General features: G+C 39.1%; 1 protein-coding gene across 14 annotated transcripts in view; it reads right to left on the bottom strand.

Moving 5' to 3' along the window:
- Positions 1 to 16,202, bottom strand: part of PROM1 (prominin 1) — a 66,232-nt gene that overhangs the window by 24,309 nt on the left and 25,721 nt on the right. For 12 of the 14 annotated variants that reach the window (XM_054825015.1, XM_054825017.1, XM_054825019.1 and 9 more), the window contains 4 exons: positions 13,296 to 13,322; positions 11,552 to 11,757; positions 5,013 to 5,133; positions 1,968 to 2,031 (listed from right to left, as the gene is read on the bottom strand). In XM_054825015.1, coding sequence (XP_054680990.1) covers positions 1,968 to 2,031; positions 5,013 to 5,133; positions 11,552 to 11,757; positions 13,296 to 13,322 — 418 coding nt within the window. The remainder of the gene's footprint in view (positions 1 to 1,967; positions 2,032 to 5,012; positions 5,134 to 11,551; positions 11,758 to 13,295; positions 13,323 to 16,202) is intronic. The other 2 variants (XM_054825024.1, XM_054825018.1) reach the window with 1 other exon arrangement.

A 16,202-nucleotide genomic window follows, 5' to 3' on the forward strand; every position in this document is an offset into this window, starting at 1 on the left:
GGAAACAGATTTTTTTTTTCCACAATCTATCTTAAAGAGGTCCAACATCTGGAGAGGAATTTTGTGGCATACCCTTTCACTACGCACTATGTTTTCATAGTGCAAGAGAAATCAGAAAATGGATTCTTTTCCTTTCTCCTGTTCCTCACGCACGTGTCAAGGTCACCCACAACTCAGACCTGCCAGCCATCTGCGCTGAAATCCCTTAAGCGTGTTAAGCACGTGTCCCCAGTCCCTGCCCTCTCAGGCAGTGCATTCAGCACTGATGCTCACAGCACTGGCTTCATGCTTACCCATAGCTATCCCCATCTCCAAAACCCCTCCTGTCTCACTGCTCACAAACAGAAATGAAGCTAAGTTCAGCAAGACAACAGACAAACACCGAGCAGACTTTGGTGAAGCATCTTAATGTAACCTATCCTTCAGGTAGTCGTTGGATCCCCTCCATTTTCAGATCACAGAAACAAGTTTTTTTGAGCGTTTTTTTTTTTGCTCTTGATGAAATGGGAATACTACATGGTACAGAAGCATCCATTACTGTCAGCAGTGTCATGTCTGGCTTGGGATGAGAACTTTTATCAAGCAGAAAACATTTTTCAGCATTTCCTTAGGGTGGCCACACTGAACTCATCTACATTTCTCTTGAGGTTTGTGCTACTGTTGATTCCCTTCGAATGAAATCCTTTTGTCCCCAGGTGTCACACACTTAATTCTGGTATTTCAAGAAAATAAAAGCTATCTTTATTTATTGATGAGCACTCTCATCACAGATCTAGCTAGGCTCCTGTTAACTAGCATATTAAATTGGCATGGAGAACAAATGAGTACTTAGTTTGAAATTTCGGTTTGGAGTGTCTGGGAAGCTACAATGCAGATGTTAATTTATTATTATTATAGACTTAAAAATGACACTTTTTTTAGACCAGAGCGTTCCTGCCTAGAATTAAGTAGGAAGACTACTTAACTACTGCTACTACTACTTTCACAAACACATTCAGTGTTCATTAGTAGTCTCATATAGACAAAACACATTGCCAAGCTGGCTGCATTGAAAACTGCCTTTAAATCATGTTTTAGATGTAGACAGAAGCATAGATTCTGGGCATGATAAGTCAATTTATGATAGGTGTCACGTTGCCACAGTTGCATAGTTTGATCCCAGCAACAATCCTGTTTAAAATCAGTTTTGGTATTTCTGTATTTCACTTCAGTCTGAAATGCAGACCTGTACACATTTATTAACATCTGCTAACAATGTGTCTTGAATTCTAATCTGCAGCGAATATGGTTGGCCCTTTCTATTATCAGTTCTGGAAAGCGATGTTTAAATTAAAAAACAAGCAAAACACCCCAGTGGTTTGGTGGTTTCTGTTTACTGAGAGCTTTAAAAGGTGACACGTGGTATTATAACTGTGCTGAAGGGTAAAATGCAGCAGTTGTATTTCAAGTTTTATCTCGTGCTCTTCAACTGCTCATTCTGAAATGGCAAGTTGCTTAAGCAGCTTTAGAAAGAAGATAAGCTTATACCTCAACTTCTAGCCAAGTAGAGGACAAAGGTGTAACAACAGAAATAAACACCGAGATCTCTAACTCATTGGAACCACCAGAACAGCTAGCAGCGCGGTTCCTTGACATTTGGCTCCACAGTTAAAAAATGAATAATAATATTCTAAAAAAGCATGAAGTCTTAGCGATTACTGAACTATGAAAAGGAAAATAAAATATTAGCCTGACTTATTGGATAAGCAATTTAATAAAAGACTTATTTCAGGAATAATTTGCATTACACCAGCTCTAATACATTGTACATGAAAAGAATTTTAAGTTTTAGTCTCATTTACCACTGAGAACAGCAATTCTGCTTGAAAATCGTATTCTCATAAATAAAATTTCACTTTGCATTATGAGCTATCTTACTGAAGTCTTTAAATACACATCACTAACCCCCTTTATATCAAAGTGCTTACTATTTAGGTCAGAGAGTGCTTTATCCTTAGTCGTGTTGTACTGGCTCACCAAGTAGTTGATTTGCTGAAAAGAAGATAGAAATCTATTAAAAGTAATTGGAAAAAAGTAAATGAGTCAAACTGCCACTTTAAAACAACCAAAATATTTGTGCAAACCCCGAAAATCCCAGCTCTCTACTGTTTTCAGTTAATTAAGTACTTTAAAACCTTGCTTGGTAGAACTGCATGTAATAAAAGATGTGTTAAATTGCGAAATCTACTTAATTTGAACATCTCTGGGGTAAAAGATTCAGCTTAAAAGCGTTCAATAGCAGGAACCGTGGCCTTATGAAGGCGTCAAGTCAGGCCAATAAGATCTTGCATGTTATCTTCTCTGTTATTTGATTTTCTAGTGGCATTAGCTCCTCCTTCACAGCGACACACGTGGCAAGTTGATGAGGTGGTTAATTCTGAAACAATTCACCAACCAGACTGGCTCGTATCTGTGCAGCCACTCAGAGCTTCTCTTGAGGAAAGGAGCTGGCTGCTCTGTCTTAATGCAAATGGTTTTCCTTAGCCCCAGGTGGATTTGGCCCAGTCTCAACTTGAATCATAGAATCACAGAATCTCCTGAGTCGGAAGGGACCCATAAGGATCATCGAGTCCAACTCCTGGCTCCACACAGGACCAGCCAAATCAGAGCATATGACAGAATGTTATCCAGACACTTCTTGAACTCAGTCAAGCTCAGTGCTGTGACCAGTTCCCTGGGGAGCCTGTTCCAGTGCCTGACCACCCTCTTGGTGAAGAGCCTTTTCCTTGAGCTCTACCAAGACACCATAACAATATAAACCAGCAACTTAGTTATCACCATATCCTGACTTTGGACAAAATACTATCAAAGAACCATCCCAATTAGAAATCTTACTATACTAATTTTGAAAAATCATTAATAACTTCCATTGATTTCTGCGTCTTTAAAATAATGCATTACAAACCCTACCTCAATTGAGTTAAAGTAATGTAAAAGTTAACGCACTTGACAAATGGGTTTCCAATTTTAAACATGACCCAAATATGTACCAAAGTGTATCTGGCTTGCAGTCTCAAACTTTCTGTGGAGTAAAGAAAAATAATAGACAAAAAAAGCCATTCTCAAACCAACCTATCGATCATACAGCAGTGGATGTAATTAAATGACAAAGCATGAGGCAGACCTTTTCCCAAAACAGGAGGAAAAAATTGAGTTTCTTACTGAGAAGGCAGTAGGCCTATTTTCTTTTGTTTTGTCTTCCTAGGTTAACCTAAGGACTGAAATTTTGCAGGGCTACAGGTTTTGCATTGTCTCCAGCAATGTCACAGACAAAAGGCGATTTTGTATAATTAATAGCGTTATCGCTCAATACTCACAGTCTGCAAATCTTCTATGACACAAACTCTTAACATGTGACTTCTTTTTACAAATCCTCTTATATGCTGCACACCTTATACTGATGAGTCAAGGACATCAGTTAGGATTTCAGAGCTTTATAGCCAATAAGTTGGATTTTACAACTCTTTTTCAAGAAGCTGAAGTCCTCCTGTCCTGAAGGAATTCTTACAAATGTGTGTGTATACATGATACCCATGTACCTTGTCTGTCAAAATGACTTAGAAGATGTATCTGATGATGGCATCAGTAAGTGCCATCAAGTCTATAAAAGAAAAATTAATAAACCTGCACAGAAACTAAAAACCTACTACCTGAGACTTTGAGGAAGCCCTGGCACAAATGTTCCAGTCCTGATACTTTTAAATGCAATAATTCAGGTTTTTTTATTAACTTTTTAGCTAGTGTCCTTTTTTTTCCTCTATTAAAAGAGTTACTTCTACATAACAGATTTCCTACTCCGATGTTTCCTGTTGTCGGCACTCAGCGAGCTGTGAAGGGGAGTCTAGTGGTTTCTGATGCAACTGGATTACATCCTTCTGTGCCCTGAGTCAGCTCCAGACTGACGAAAGGCACTCTGTTTTACGAGAGTCTGTTGGCACAACCTCCACTTCCTGCCATATACCTCCATCACCAACCAGACTGTCACAACACCATGCGCATACAAATAGTTGTATAGGGAACAACTCCAGATATGGAACCATTTAATGGCATCCCCCAGGTGTCTCATGTTCTCATACAGTCCTGTCAGCAGGAAAACAGCTCATAGGTTATGGGAGCCCAGAGTTACTGTGACTGGGATGCTACCACACTAGTGGATCCCACGTAACTGTGTGAATTCCACCTACTTCTAATTTATCAGTCACGTGGAAGTAAAACAGATTAATTAAACTAATTAAACCTAATGAAAACCAAAATAATAGCACTGTTGGGACTTTTCTTCCTCCTAATCCATACAGAATTTAAATTTGTACATGGGAAAATTTACAAGTCTTCCATGCTAGCATTTCTTTTTTTTTTTTTTTTAATGAAAAAAAAAAAAAAAGACATGCAGAGAACTGCTTCTGGGACTTTAAGGAAACTCTGAAAGGAGAAAGCAGAGAATCTTTCCTGTTCAGTATGGCACAGTATGACACTGGTTTAAAGAAAAAAATAGTCAAAAATACTACTGGAAAAGAAGTTATTGTAGCTCAGTCCCAGAGCACATACGAATAAGTCCAAAATACAAGGAAACAGGAAAGAGCAACAAGGAATCCAAGTTTTCATATACTATCTTTTTTTAATATGTATTCCTTTTAAAACCTTTTTTTTCCAAATTATTCACCTTCTGCTAGTGATCTACACTAGTTCAGTAGGAACAAAAGGGCCTATAAGCATCATCACAGCATACTCCAGGAATACACCTCAAAATTTGCCCAAAGAATGTTGATCCATCAGCATAACTCCCAAACATCTTCTGCTGTGTGAAAATGTCTTACCTTGCATCATTTATTCTACTCTGGGAGACTGACACACAAAGAACAAACAAAATACTGCAGGTGTGATTTATACCAAATAGAAAGGAACAATTATTTTCTGCAATACTTACTTTTCTTCCCTCCCACCCCCAGCCCCCATGAAGAAAAAAAATTCTTTACCGCTGGAGTGTCGTTAAGGAAAATTTTCAGATCTTTAAAATTACTGTTAACCAGTTTCTTTGCTCCTCGGACTTGGTTAGTTAAATGCTGGTTGGCACCATACGCACAGAGCACTCCAACACTACAAAAAATACAGATAAAACATATTTATTACTGTAAATGCCCATTCTGACATAAAGCAGAAAAAAATTACAGCAAAAAAATCATTATCAAAATAAAGTTCTCAAATTTACACATTCTCATTTTCTTATGCACCACAAGGTTCTCACATGCACCACAAGGCAGAGTCAAGGAATTAGCCGTAAGGGCCAATACTGTACTACTAATTCAAGAAAAGAAAGGAAAAAGTGATAACCCAAAGTCTTCAGAAGTTATTAATGTACAGCTACTTATCCATTTACATTGATACTGTCAGAAAATGTGTATAGCCTAGGTAAATTGTAGGAGACTTGGAAATGTTAGACTCTTTTACAGGTATCATTACCATTGACACAGCAAATGCTCAAAAAAGTTAACTGTGAAAAGGAGTATTTTACATTTTAAAACTTCAGCAACATTTACTCACAACGGCTCTATTTATTTACAGAATTGTACAGATCTTTTAAAACACACAAATAGTCCCTATTCACACTAAAATAATATATAAGTGTTTCCTGATACTAAAACAAAAGGTGGAAAGTGAGCTAGACTTCCAGTCAGCGCTGTTGCTGATTATTTTCTATTTGATCATTCCCCACTGTAAAATTCTAATTACAGCATGGCCAATCTGCACAAACAGTAAGTAAAGAGGCAATTAAAAGTCCCACAAGAGGCTTCAAAAACTCTCTTAGCATACATGATCATTAGTTTTTTTAATTTAGTTTAGGTGTAAAATAGTCTTAAACAGAAGGATGACTTTGGTTTTAAACACCTCACATTTATAACAGCCAATCTTTCGGACAAGAACCAGAAAAATTACAAGTAACCACCAGAGTGGTAACAGCCTCAAAAGCAGGCTGACTACAAACCCACTTGATGGGTTAAGCACTAACTTTCCGCAGATTTAACTGGTAGACAGCACAGATCCACTCATCATAGGCACAATACATCCCCAAAGGGCAAACAGTGCCTAAAGGCTGCAGTCAGTTGCATTTACAGGCAATTCCTGGATGGCATATGTGTTTGGTCTCTTACTCTGCACTGTAGTACAACAGCTCAACAGTAGAGAGGCAGCACCCTGAAAGGCCATTACAGACATCCAAACCACAGCAGAAAGGGAGTCACTAACACAAATGGTACTGTACTCCTCCCAGGCTGTCAAACTTCCTGAGTTGGGGTGTCAGGAAGACCTAAATACTAGTATTACTAAATAAGAGTTAGAGAAAACCCATACCAGGATGCCTGTGGGGCAAAATATATAGTAAGTATAATTCTTCAAAGAATATATGTTCAAAGGAAGCCATAACACAGCCACACAGATGAGAAATGATATGGTGGAGAGCAAATGGGTACCTAAAATAACATGATTTTTGTATCCTGGCAAGACAAGAGCAAACACCCTGATGATGCTCATCTCCTTATCAGTGATCCAAAACCAAATCTTCTTTTTTTTTGCTTTTCCTATTTTAGCTTTCCCAACCAATGTAAAGGCTTGTTCTCCTGGTAAAACTGGTCTCAAGTACAAGATTTTTTGCTGCTCTGACAAATACTCTCAGTAGGAAGACTCTGATTTCGAGCATGATACAGGGAGAGATGGCAAGACTATATGCTACAGCTACTGGTCTATAAGGATTGCTTCACTAACATTTTTCTCAATATCCAAAAATATTCAAAAGAGAATGACAGAGTCTGACAAAGAGGTTGCTTCTCTACCCAAAATTTCACAGCTATGTCTTCAAAATTGGCTAATAACTACCTTCCCTGAAGTCACTGATGAACAAAGGGACACCAACATTTACCTTACTACTCATTTAACCAACAGCAAATGGCATTGTTTTATTTCCATTATGACCAACACTTGAGCAGCCATTATCATCAGCTACTAGCCATGGAACAAGAACTCAGAATGCATAAAATGCCAAGAAACTGAGTCACTTTCAACATAAGCAGAAGTAAGCAGTTTTATTTTGGACACATACAATATATTATTTCTTTTCACTCTACAGTATGGTATTATTTTAAAACATCATTAAACAAACTATCAGGAAAAGTAAACATTTGTATATCACTCTGAGGTATGGAGTTTATAACAACAGCCTTGTTCTTTGGACATCCAGTGTTTTCATGTCCTTTCAGTGTTATGCTCACAGAACAGAAAGGTCAATTGGGAGCTAACAAAACAGTACTTTGTAAGACTTGAGCAAGATCATTTTTCTCTTCAGTCTCCTAAATGGAAGGAGTGGGAGGAAACAAGATAGCGGAGGTGCTTTAGGCAGACAAGGCACTCGGAACAATTGTGACTACATTCTGAATGTAACTAAACACACAACATGAGAGAGGAAAAATCTATTTATTATCCAACTGAGCCTAGAGTCAACATTCAATAAGCAGCTACAAGGAGAAAGTCATAAAGCAGGAATAAAAAGGACATGCCTTCTCTGTAACAGATTAGAGAACTATTTAAACAGTCTCTTCAGGAGTCAGATATTCCACACACAATTTCTTGTCAGGTTTCACAGACTGACATAAATGTTATTAATCCAGTTGCAGGGGGAGACCCAAGCTTTTCCTTTAGCTGTGCTTGAAAAAAAAAAAAAAAAGTCACTGAATAGAAACCCTGAACAGATTTACATATTGAAAGAAAATAATGGGCTAGAGATTTTGGTACCAACTTTTTCACCAATTCTTTAAGATAATGTTGATTCCCAGGTTCTGAACAACACGTGTTGCCGATCTCGCAAGGCCAAGAGGACTTCTGTGAAGCCTGCATGAGGTACTTGCCATGATACCAAGGATCATTCCCTTCAGACTTGCCTTTCCCTAGACTCCTACATAATATCATCCACAACTTCAATACAGAACTTATTACACAAGCTCTCCTGGAAGGACAGAAAACTATGTGTTTTTCTATCCAATAGCCAAGACATTTTCTATCACCAGTATTAAGTTTGGTATTGCAATGTATACTTTCTTAAAAATCAAATGTCCCTTTCTTGCCTTTACGATGTAGGGGAATTAATGAAATAATTTCTTTCCCAGAGAAAACATGTGTTTGCCTAAGCTTGTAGATGACTAGAAAATAAGATGTAATAGCAGGTATCTGCCCCTAAACTCTCAGTTAACCTTTGAAGAAGAGCACATAATTGTTTTCATGAGAAATTTGGAATATCAAACCTACTCAGCTATCTATTTGATAGGTTATTTCTACATCCTGTGCTCTTTAGCAATAGAATCCTACTTTGTAGGACAACATTCATGTATAAAAACTGAATTACCGAAAACACTGCATGCATTTTTTTTACTCAATCTACCAAAGAAAATATTTCAAACACGAAGTGCATGTACTGGAAAATGACACACTTGAGGGCTATTTACTTTAAGATAAACAACTGTGTACGTAATCACAAGTCTTTTGACTTGTTTCCTAGACCTGTCCTTGAGGAAAGCATACTTCCCATGTACACCCCACCTTCAGAGAGTAGATCTGGGTAGAGATTAAAAAAAAAAAAAAAACCAAAAACAAAAAACCTGCTATCTCTGTATTTCCTTTATACATCATTCCAGTAAACTTAGTATTAAAACTTCATCCTAATTACCAGAGCACTATATCAGTGGAAAAGTGAGAAGAAATGACGTTCCTCATGATTAAAATCTGCTAGGTGAAATCTTCTAAAATCTACATTACCAGCATATATATGCCACTGTGAACTTGTATGCTGATGCACAGGAAAGCCATCCCCATGTCACTAGAGTTTTCAAGAGTTGTTGTCTATATAGACAATCTATTGCAAGCTCTGCATACAGAGTCTCTTCCCTACTAATACTCTACCATGCATTTGATCTGTCTTTTCCAGCCAAGGAGAGACAGTTTGGACCCATCTGGAAATACCAATGACTGAAAAAAATATACATTTAATAAAAAGAAAAAATGGCTCATGCTTCCATAATCCCAGAATGGCTCCACTGCAAGAGAGAGGGAGAGGAAGATGCAGAATGTACACTTAGATGGTAATGCTGAAGAAGTCCAAGTCCATCCCCTGGAAGTCCTCCCCATTCCCTCCAGCAGCTGTCTGCACATACATTCCACTGGAGGGCTGTTAAAACAAAGCTCCACTGGCAGAGGTGTGGGTTCAGGGTACTCTGATGGATACATGCCTTGCTAACCGCATCTTCTGAAGCGGCATAGCCCTTGGTAGAGGAGTCTACAGTGTTCTAGTCACCTGGCAAGGGTTTGGGAGACATACTCCCAAAGGAAGCCCCCAACGCTGCGTGAACTTTAAACTATACCTGAACAATGAGACGACCCACCTTAGCAATTTCATGATACATCTTGAAGTAACCCTGTATTAGCACAGATCATTCAAGTTTTTGTTCTTTTGGCTTTGAATGCAAGTAGCCTTAAACATTTTACTTGCATAGAACTAAACTCGTTTGATTATTGTCACAGCTTATGTATGCAACTGTGGCAGAGTCCTTGATGTGAGGTTTTGGGAAGAACAACTACAGGTAAATCTTCCTCCTAAGCTGAAATTGCATGGTAACTTGGGGGGAAAGTAAAGAATAAATCCACAAGGAGACTCAGTCTGAGTAAATGAAATGGAGAAACAGTTGTCAGTAAATCTCAGGCTTTCTCCATTTTTTTTGTTGGGGCAGTGGCTACCAATGAGACTGTCCTTTTGTGTTTCTGCGTAACAGTAAGCAAGCTGACCTGGGCTTAAATAGATCCAGGCACAGCATCTTCTCTTCCCTTGTGAAAGAAGATCGAGGAAGGGCAGCAGAATCCTGCTTTGTTCAGAGGCATACTGGAGACCTCAGCACTCAGCCAGGCTGGGGTCAGTAATATTAGCCTTGTAAAGTCCTATCTTGCCTTGCACAGCACTCCAAGCATTACAGCCTTAGCCAGGGAGTCATACGAGATTATCTCCACCTGTGGAAACCTGCAGACAGAGCTCAGGCCAATGCTTCCCTTCAGGTAATAGGGTGAGCATCTGATACTCCTGATGATACAAAAGCGATAAAAAAAAAAAAAAAAAGAAAAAGGGTGAGTTAGAGAGGCTGTTTCCCTAGTCCTGGAAAGTATGTTACTAGGAATCGCTGATCTGCTAGTCATGACCTAGGAAGAAGCATTCGCCAATGCTGAATAGTGTATGCTTAATACCACAAGAATAGCTGGCAGCAAATGCAAAATTAGAGACCAACAAGGGGGATGACCTCTTAATTTCTTTGCTGACCGGCAACATTCCTCAGCCATTATAACCAGAACATAGCATCCTGCAATGTGGTGTAAAGATAGCTGGCAAGCTCTGTGGGCTACCTTCTGTTTTGGCACGCTGAGAGGTAATTTAATAACTTACTTTCTTTGAGGCACCATCGTACTATGAAGAACTTTTGTCCTGTCATCACGGCAGGGATGCACTTATTACCTACAATACCATTTGGCTTTCTGGTCTTCAGAATACTTGTCATGTTGGTTAGTGATGTCTGGGAGAAAAGAGCACGTTCCCATACCTGATATTGGTGTGTCCTACATTTGAGCACAGGCAAGGTCTCAATTTGTCATGACAAACCATAGTAAAAAGAAAAAAAAATTTCTAGATTACAGTGAAGTAACAAAGTAAGTCCCACCTGACTGAACAGCCACCAGTATAGAGCAAAAGACTTGATTTTTTTTTTTTTAAATATAATCAGAAAATAAGGATAGTAGGGAGGTGAAAATATGAAGAAGTTGAAGGAAAATAAAAAACCTGAAAGCAAACAATGTATTTTGAAAGCATCTACAGGGAAGTCTTGATTGTAGCCTGTCATCACCCGCTACACACCCAGCACAGGAGTGTGCTCCTAACACCAATTAGTGCAAAAATGTCTCCAAACTCCAGGATTTTACAGTGAGTGCACCACATGGTTTAAACAACTCAGTGTCCAAAAGAAAACCCATTATTTTGAACTAGTAAGAAGGTCTGGAGGACAGCATATACTGAAGGAGGTCACGCAATTGCTTTTCTTGCCACTACTACACTATCAAGAGCAAAGCAGTATGTTGTACCTCAAGTTCTCTATGGGATGGCGACTGAACATAGGACACAGCACCTGATGTTCTTAAGTTTAATGTAACATTCTGCAACTGCCATTCTGAGGCTGGCAAAAGCTTCGTTTGCCAAATTCAAGCTTAATTTTTTGTTTCACACCTACATTCCTCTGAAGTGAGTACATAATGACCTGTGGAGAGTCATGGTAGCAGTATTTTCATAACACAATCACATTTTCTTTAATAAGCAATAACATTACTTAGTCTAGTAAAATAATTGCTATACCTGTAGCTAATACAGTAACATTATTTGTCATATGACACTGCAAAATTAGTGCTATACCAAGTTTCATATTGTTCTCTTTATTACACTTGCCTTATTATTAAAGAAGCAACAAAAAGAAATGTTGCAAAACAGCTCCTCTGACAGTCAGCATTTTTCTTCTGTCTTTGATGCATTTCCCCACCACAGTTGTCACAGCAACGACACATACAGAAGCAAAGTCCCACAAGAGGCAGTAACAAAATAAATAGCAATCCCAAGGTTGCGGAGACTATAAAACCGATTTCATAGTAGATGGCCTGTAATTCAGACAAAAATAGTGGTAACAGCATATATCACACAGTAACTGCAATCAATATAGAGCAAATAATTAAAAAAACCCATCAAACTACAGACTAAACCATCTACTAAGTTACCAAGGTTATGGACTTGGTGTATTTCATTTAATTGACAACTTTTCTAACAGAAAAATACATAACATTGTAGATACTGATAGCTAATAATTATTTAGCTAGAATATTAGCTAGGTAAGCTACAGGAGCAAGTGCTAAGAAAGAAGTATGCTCACAAGAAACAAATGTGAATCAATGCAATTGAAGTAGGATTAAAAAAAAAAAAAATACATTTGATTTCCCAGACCACAAATTCACTGTTGCTCACATCTGTTTCCAAAAAGGCTCCACAAATGTCAGCAAGGCTGACTAGATCAACATTTCATCTGGGAGCAGGGGAGGGAGGCTTAGCTTGTTCTCCTTTCTAATCAGTTATGAGTGGAAAGATTCACATGAACAGCAAATGGGAAGTACTTCACTGGATGATCGATTGCAATGGCAAAGGTTTCTCCAACCTCCTGAAGTTAAAACTGCTTAGGGACTGGAAACATGAAAGAGTGGATTTTAAGCTCTCTCAGGTAAAGACATTATTCTGCTGCCAAACACCAAAGCAGCAGCAATTGCAAGGACGCTTTCAAAAGCTGGAAGGAGTGAAAGGGAACGATGCAATGCAATACCCTAACTAGCTTTTAAGCTGGGAGCAGTGCAAGTGCCCCAGGACCAAGGAGCTGGGCCAGACAGCCCTAGCACAGCCCTTCACAAGGCGATATGGCTTCCAGGGGACAAGCTGCAACCTGGCTGTGCTGTTTCCCTCTGCTGCAAACACAAGCTAACACATCCAAAACCGGACGGGGCATGTGTCTGTGGCACAGAGCTAGACACCAACCACAGCGTGGGCACGCCCCAATGGTCTGTCTTCCCTGATAAATCTCTCTTCTCATTCCCTTTCCCAATATTAGGGCAACTAATTGTCACACTAGTACTTTGAGTCCTATTTTACAAATCCACCAGCACAAGGGCAACTTGGCAGTAAAAGGATGAAATTGAGGCTGTGTATTGTCCTGCAAAACAAGTTACAATTTCTCACAAGCTATCAATCATGCTCCAGTTCCAGCTTTGCTGATGCCCTTCCTCACAATCCCTAATTACCAACTCATCCAAATACAGCAACCATCACCATTAGCAGAGTTGCAAATTTCTGACCTAATTACCAATTCTAGGATGAAACCTTTTTTTTTATTATTGTTATTAACTGCTAGTTAAAAGCTGTTATCCCTTCTGAAGAACATAAACTAGACACTTGGAAGAAGCAAAAGAATGATTGTTTTGTCCTTTAGTTAGCTTAACACTTCAGAAATTATTTGACAAATTATTTTTAAATAGGTTAGATGGAAAACCACTATTTAAAATAACATTGAAAACAGTTATGGATGTTTTAATAGAAGTAGTGCATACAGACACGGTTAGTTTCTTTTCAAAGCTGTACATCTACCAGAAGACATTACCTGAAGAGTGAGGACAACATTTTCTGGCTGTGGAAGTCAAAACAAATGGAGAATGTGTATAATACACAGGCAGCATGCACAAAAACAAATCATGTGAATAATGAATAATTAACGATGACCAAAACAATTAACAACACAGAAACAGTAACAAAAAGCCACTGAAGTAAAATAATACATAGAAGCACCAGTAAATAATTATGGAAGAATATTTATAATAAAATACATAGCCGAAAATTTCTGGTTTCTTTGATAAGTGAAAGGAATCTAGGATTTGTCTAACAAATATTTTCATCTTAAACCAGCAACAGACCAGTTATTTCTGCACTGAGCATCTGTTTCACATAATTCACATCTCACAGAAGAAAAGGCCAGATATTGTATTACTTTGTGGTTTAGTGATTTCTTCACAAATTCCACCTGTCATAACTGATATGATATTCCTGACTAACTTTTCCTTTTCATTGCTTATTGTATTTTGGCAGCTTTAATGGAAGTTTTGGGATATTAACACATTACACACAAAATTCACCCTCACTTTTAACTAATTATGTAGAGGTTTATTTTCAATTATTAAAAATTTAATCCTATTAATGCTTATAAATATCTAAAGGGTGGATGTCTGGAGGAAGAGGCCAGACTCTTCTCTATGGTGCCCAATGACAGGACAACAGGCACAAACTGGAACACAGGAAGTTCCATCTGCATATGAGGAAAAACTTCTTTACTCTGAGGGTGACAGAGCACTGGAACTGGCTGCCCAAAGAGGTTGTGGACTCTCCTTCTCTGGAGATATTCAAAACCTGCCTGGACACCCCCCTGTGCAACATGGTCTAAGTGATCCTGCTCTAGTAGGGGAGTTGGACTAGATGATCTCTAGAGATCCCTTCCAACTCCTACCAATCTGTCAATCAGTGTAAAAGTAAAAAAAGACATTCAAGAAAGACTGAAGAAGTCTATTAACAGGTTCTTAACTGGTTTCTTACCTATAACTTCAGAAAAACACCGAAAACTAAATATTCAATGCCATGAATTTCAGAAGAACCCAATTTCCCCTTTGTTTCCACAATGGAAATAGAATTTCTTGTATTTTTCCCCTTCATCTCTGTATGACAAATTCACAGCTGATAACACTTTGTCCTTTCTCAGAAGTGGAAGAGAAAAGGGAAGCGGACAAGCTAAAGACGGCAAGACCTCTCAATCCAAAGTCTGATGTGTGAGAATCAGAAATACTCTATTTTTTTTTCCAGCATCATCTTTATGAATCTTCTACCATACAATATGCTTAACATTTTAAAAATCATATTTGGAACTTATTTTTAATGGGAAGAAAACAAATGCTTACCCTCCCTTATAAATCTGGTACCAAGTATGATTTTTTAATGTTTTAAGGAAGCATGTCTCAGCAGAAGTAAAACAATGGCAGCAGCGAGCTGGCTCCCCCTGAACAGGCACAGCAGCTGTGCTCAGCTGCTGGGCTGTCCTGGCAGATTGCTGCCCCTTGACAGGGGACAGTGAGATGTCGATGGTTAGAGTCCAACTGGGAACACTGGGACACACAGCTCAGAAGCGGGAAGAGCCTCTTGGGTCACTAACACATTCTACAAATAGGTTTAAAAAAAAGAGATGTGGAGGAATGACAGCAGAAATTTAACAGGGTAAATATGAGAAGCAGATATCCTGTTCTTGCCACTGAAGGACTGTTCCCAACGCTTGGTGAGCAAGTCTTCTCACATGGATTTGCATGTGGCCCATTTCTGCCCCTTTGCTTCTGTGACAGCACTATCTTTTGCCCAAATAGGAGTGTTTTCTTCCTGGTGTTTCCTCTCCACATAAATTTTAAAAGAGTAATCACACCCCTTATAAATTATTTTCCTAAGACAAGCAAACTTTTCCAGTTTCCTCTGAAGACCTGCATGTTTCCCAGACCGCCCTAATAGACACTTTCCAGACTCATCCTAGTCTGAGCTCATTCTCCCTGACTTTGAGTGATCAAAACCACAGGCAACATTTCTAACTACTTACCCGCAGCCTTCAGTGACATTCACGCTCCCTGTCCCCATTAGAAATTCCTCCAGGGGCACATCTACAGCCATGCTGGCCTCTTCACAGCTACCTCTCACTGATGCTTCTGTCTTTTGAGGGACTCTCTACTTGTCCTGATATATTTTCCTTTTCCAAATTGCTTTTAAAGTTTTGCATTGTATTCCAGTCAGAATTAGCACCTATAAACAGCCCACATCTGTTTTGCTTCTTAAACATGCCTAATATTGCATTTGCCGCCCTATAATCATAGAATGGTTTGAGTTGGAAGGGACCTCAAAGATCATCTAGTTCCAACCCCCTGCCATGGGCAGGGACACCCTCCACTACACCAGGTTGCCCAAAGCCTCATTCAACCTGGCCTTGAACACTTCCAGGGAGGGGGCATCCACAACCTCTTCGGGCAACCTGTTGCAGTGCCTCACCACCCTCACAGTAAAGATTTTCTTCCTAATATCTCATGTAAATCTACCCTCTTTCAGCTTAAGGCCATTCCCCCTTGTCCTATCGCTCCATGCCCTTGTAAACAGTCCCTCACCATCTTTCCTGTAGGCCCCCTTCAGGTACTGCAAGGCTGCTATAAGGTCTCCCTGGAGCCTTCTCTTCTCCAGGCTGAACAACCCCAACTCTCTCAGCCTGTCTTCACACAAGAGGTGCTCCAGCCTTCTAATCCTCTTTGTGGCCCTCCTCTGGACTTGCTCCAACAGGTCCATGTCTAATCACACAGTATTTTAACAAGTGCCTCCACTACGCAAAACTACAGCTGTTATTAGTCTCAAATTTCTCATGACTTATGTACTAGTTACTAAATACTATAGTTGTGCTCATATATAGCACCTATGGTCTAACAGTTTTGTCCAAAGACTC

Source organism: Grus americana, chromosome 4, assembly GCF_028858705.1.
Source record: "Grus americana isolate bGruAme1 chromosome 4, bGruAme1.mat, whole genome shotgun sequence".
NCBI classification, from domain to species: Eukaryota; Metazoa; Chordata; class Aves; order Gruiformes; family Gruidae; genus Grus; species Grus americana.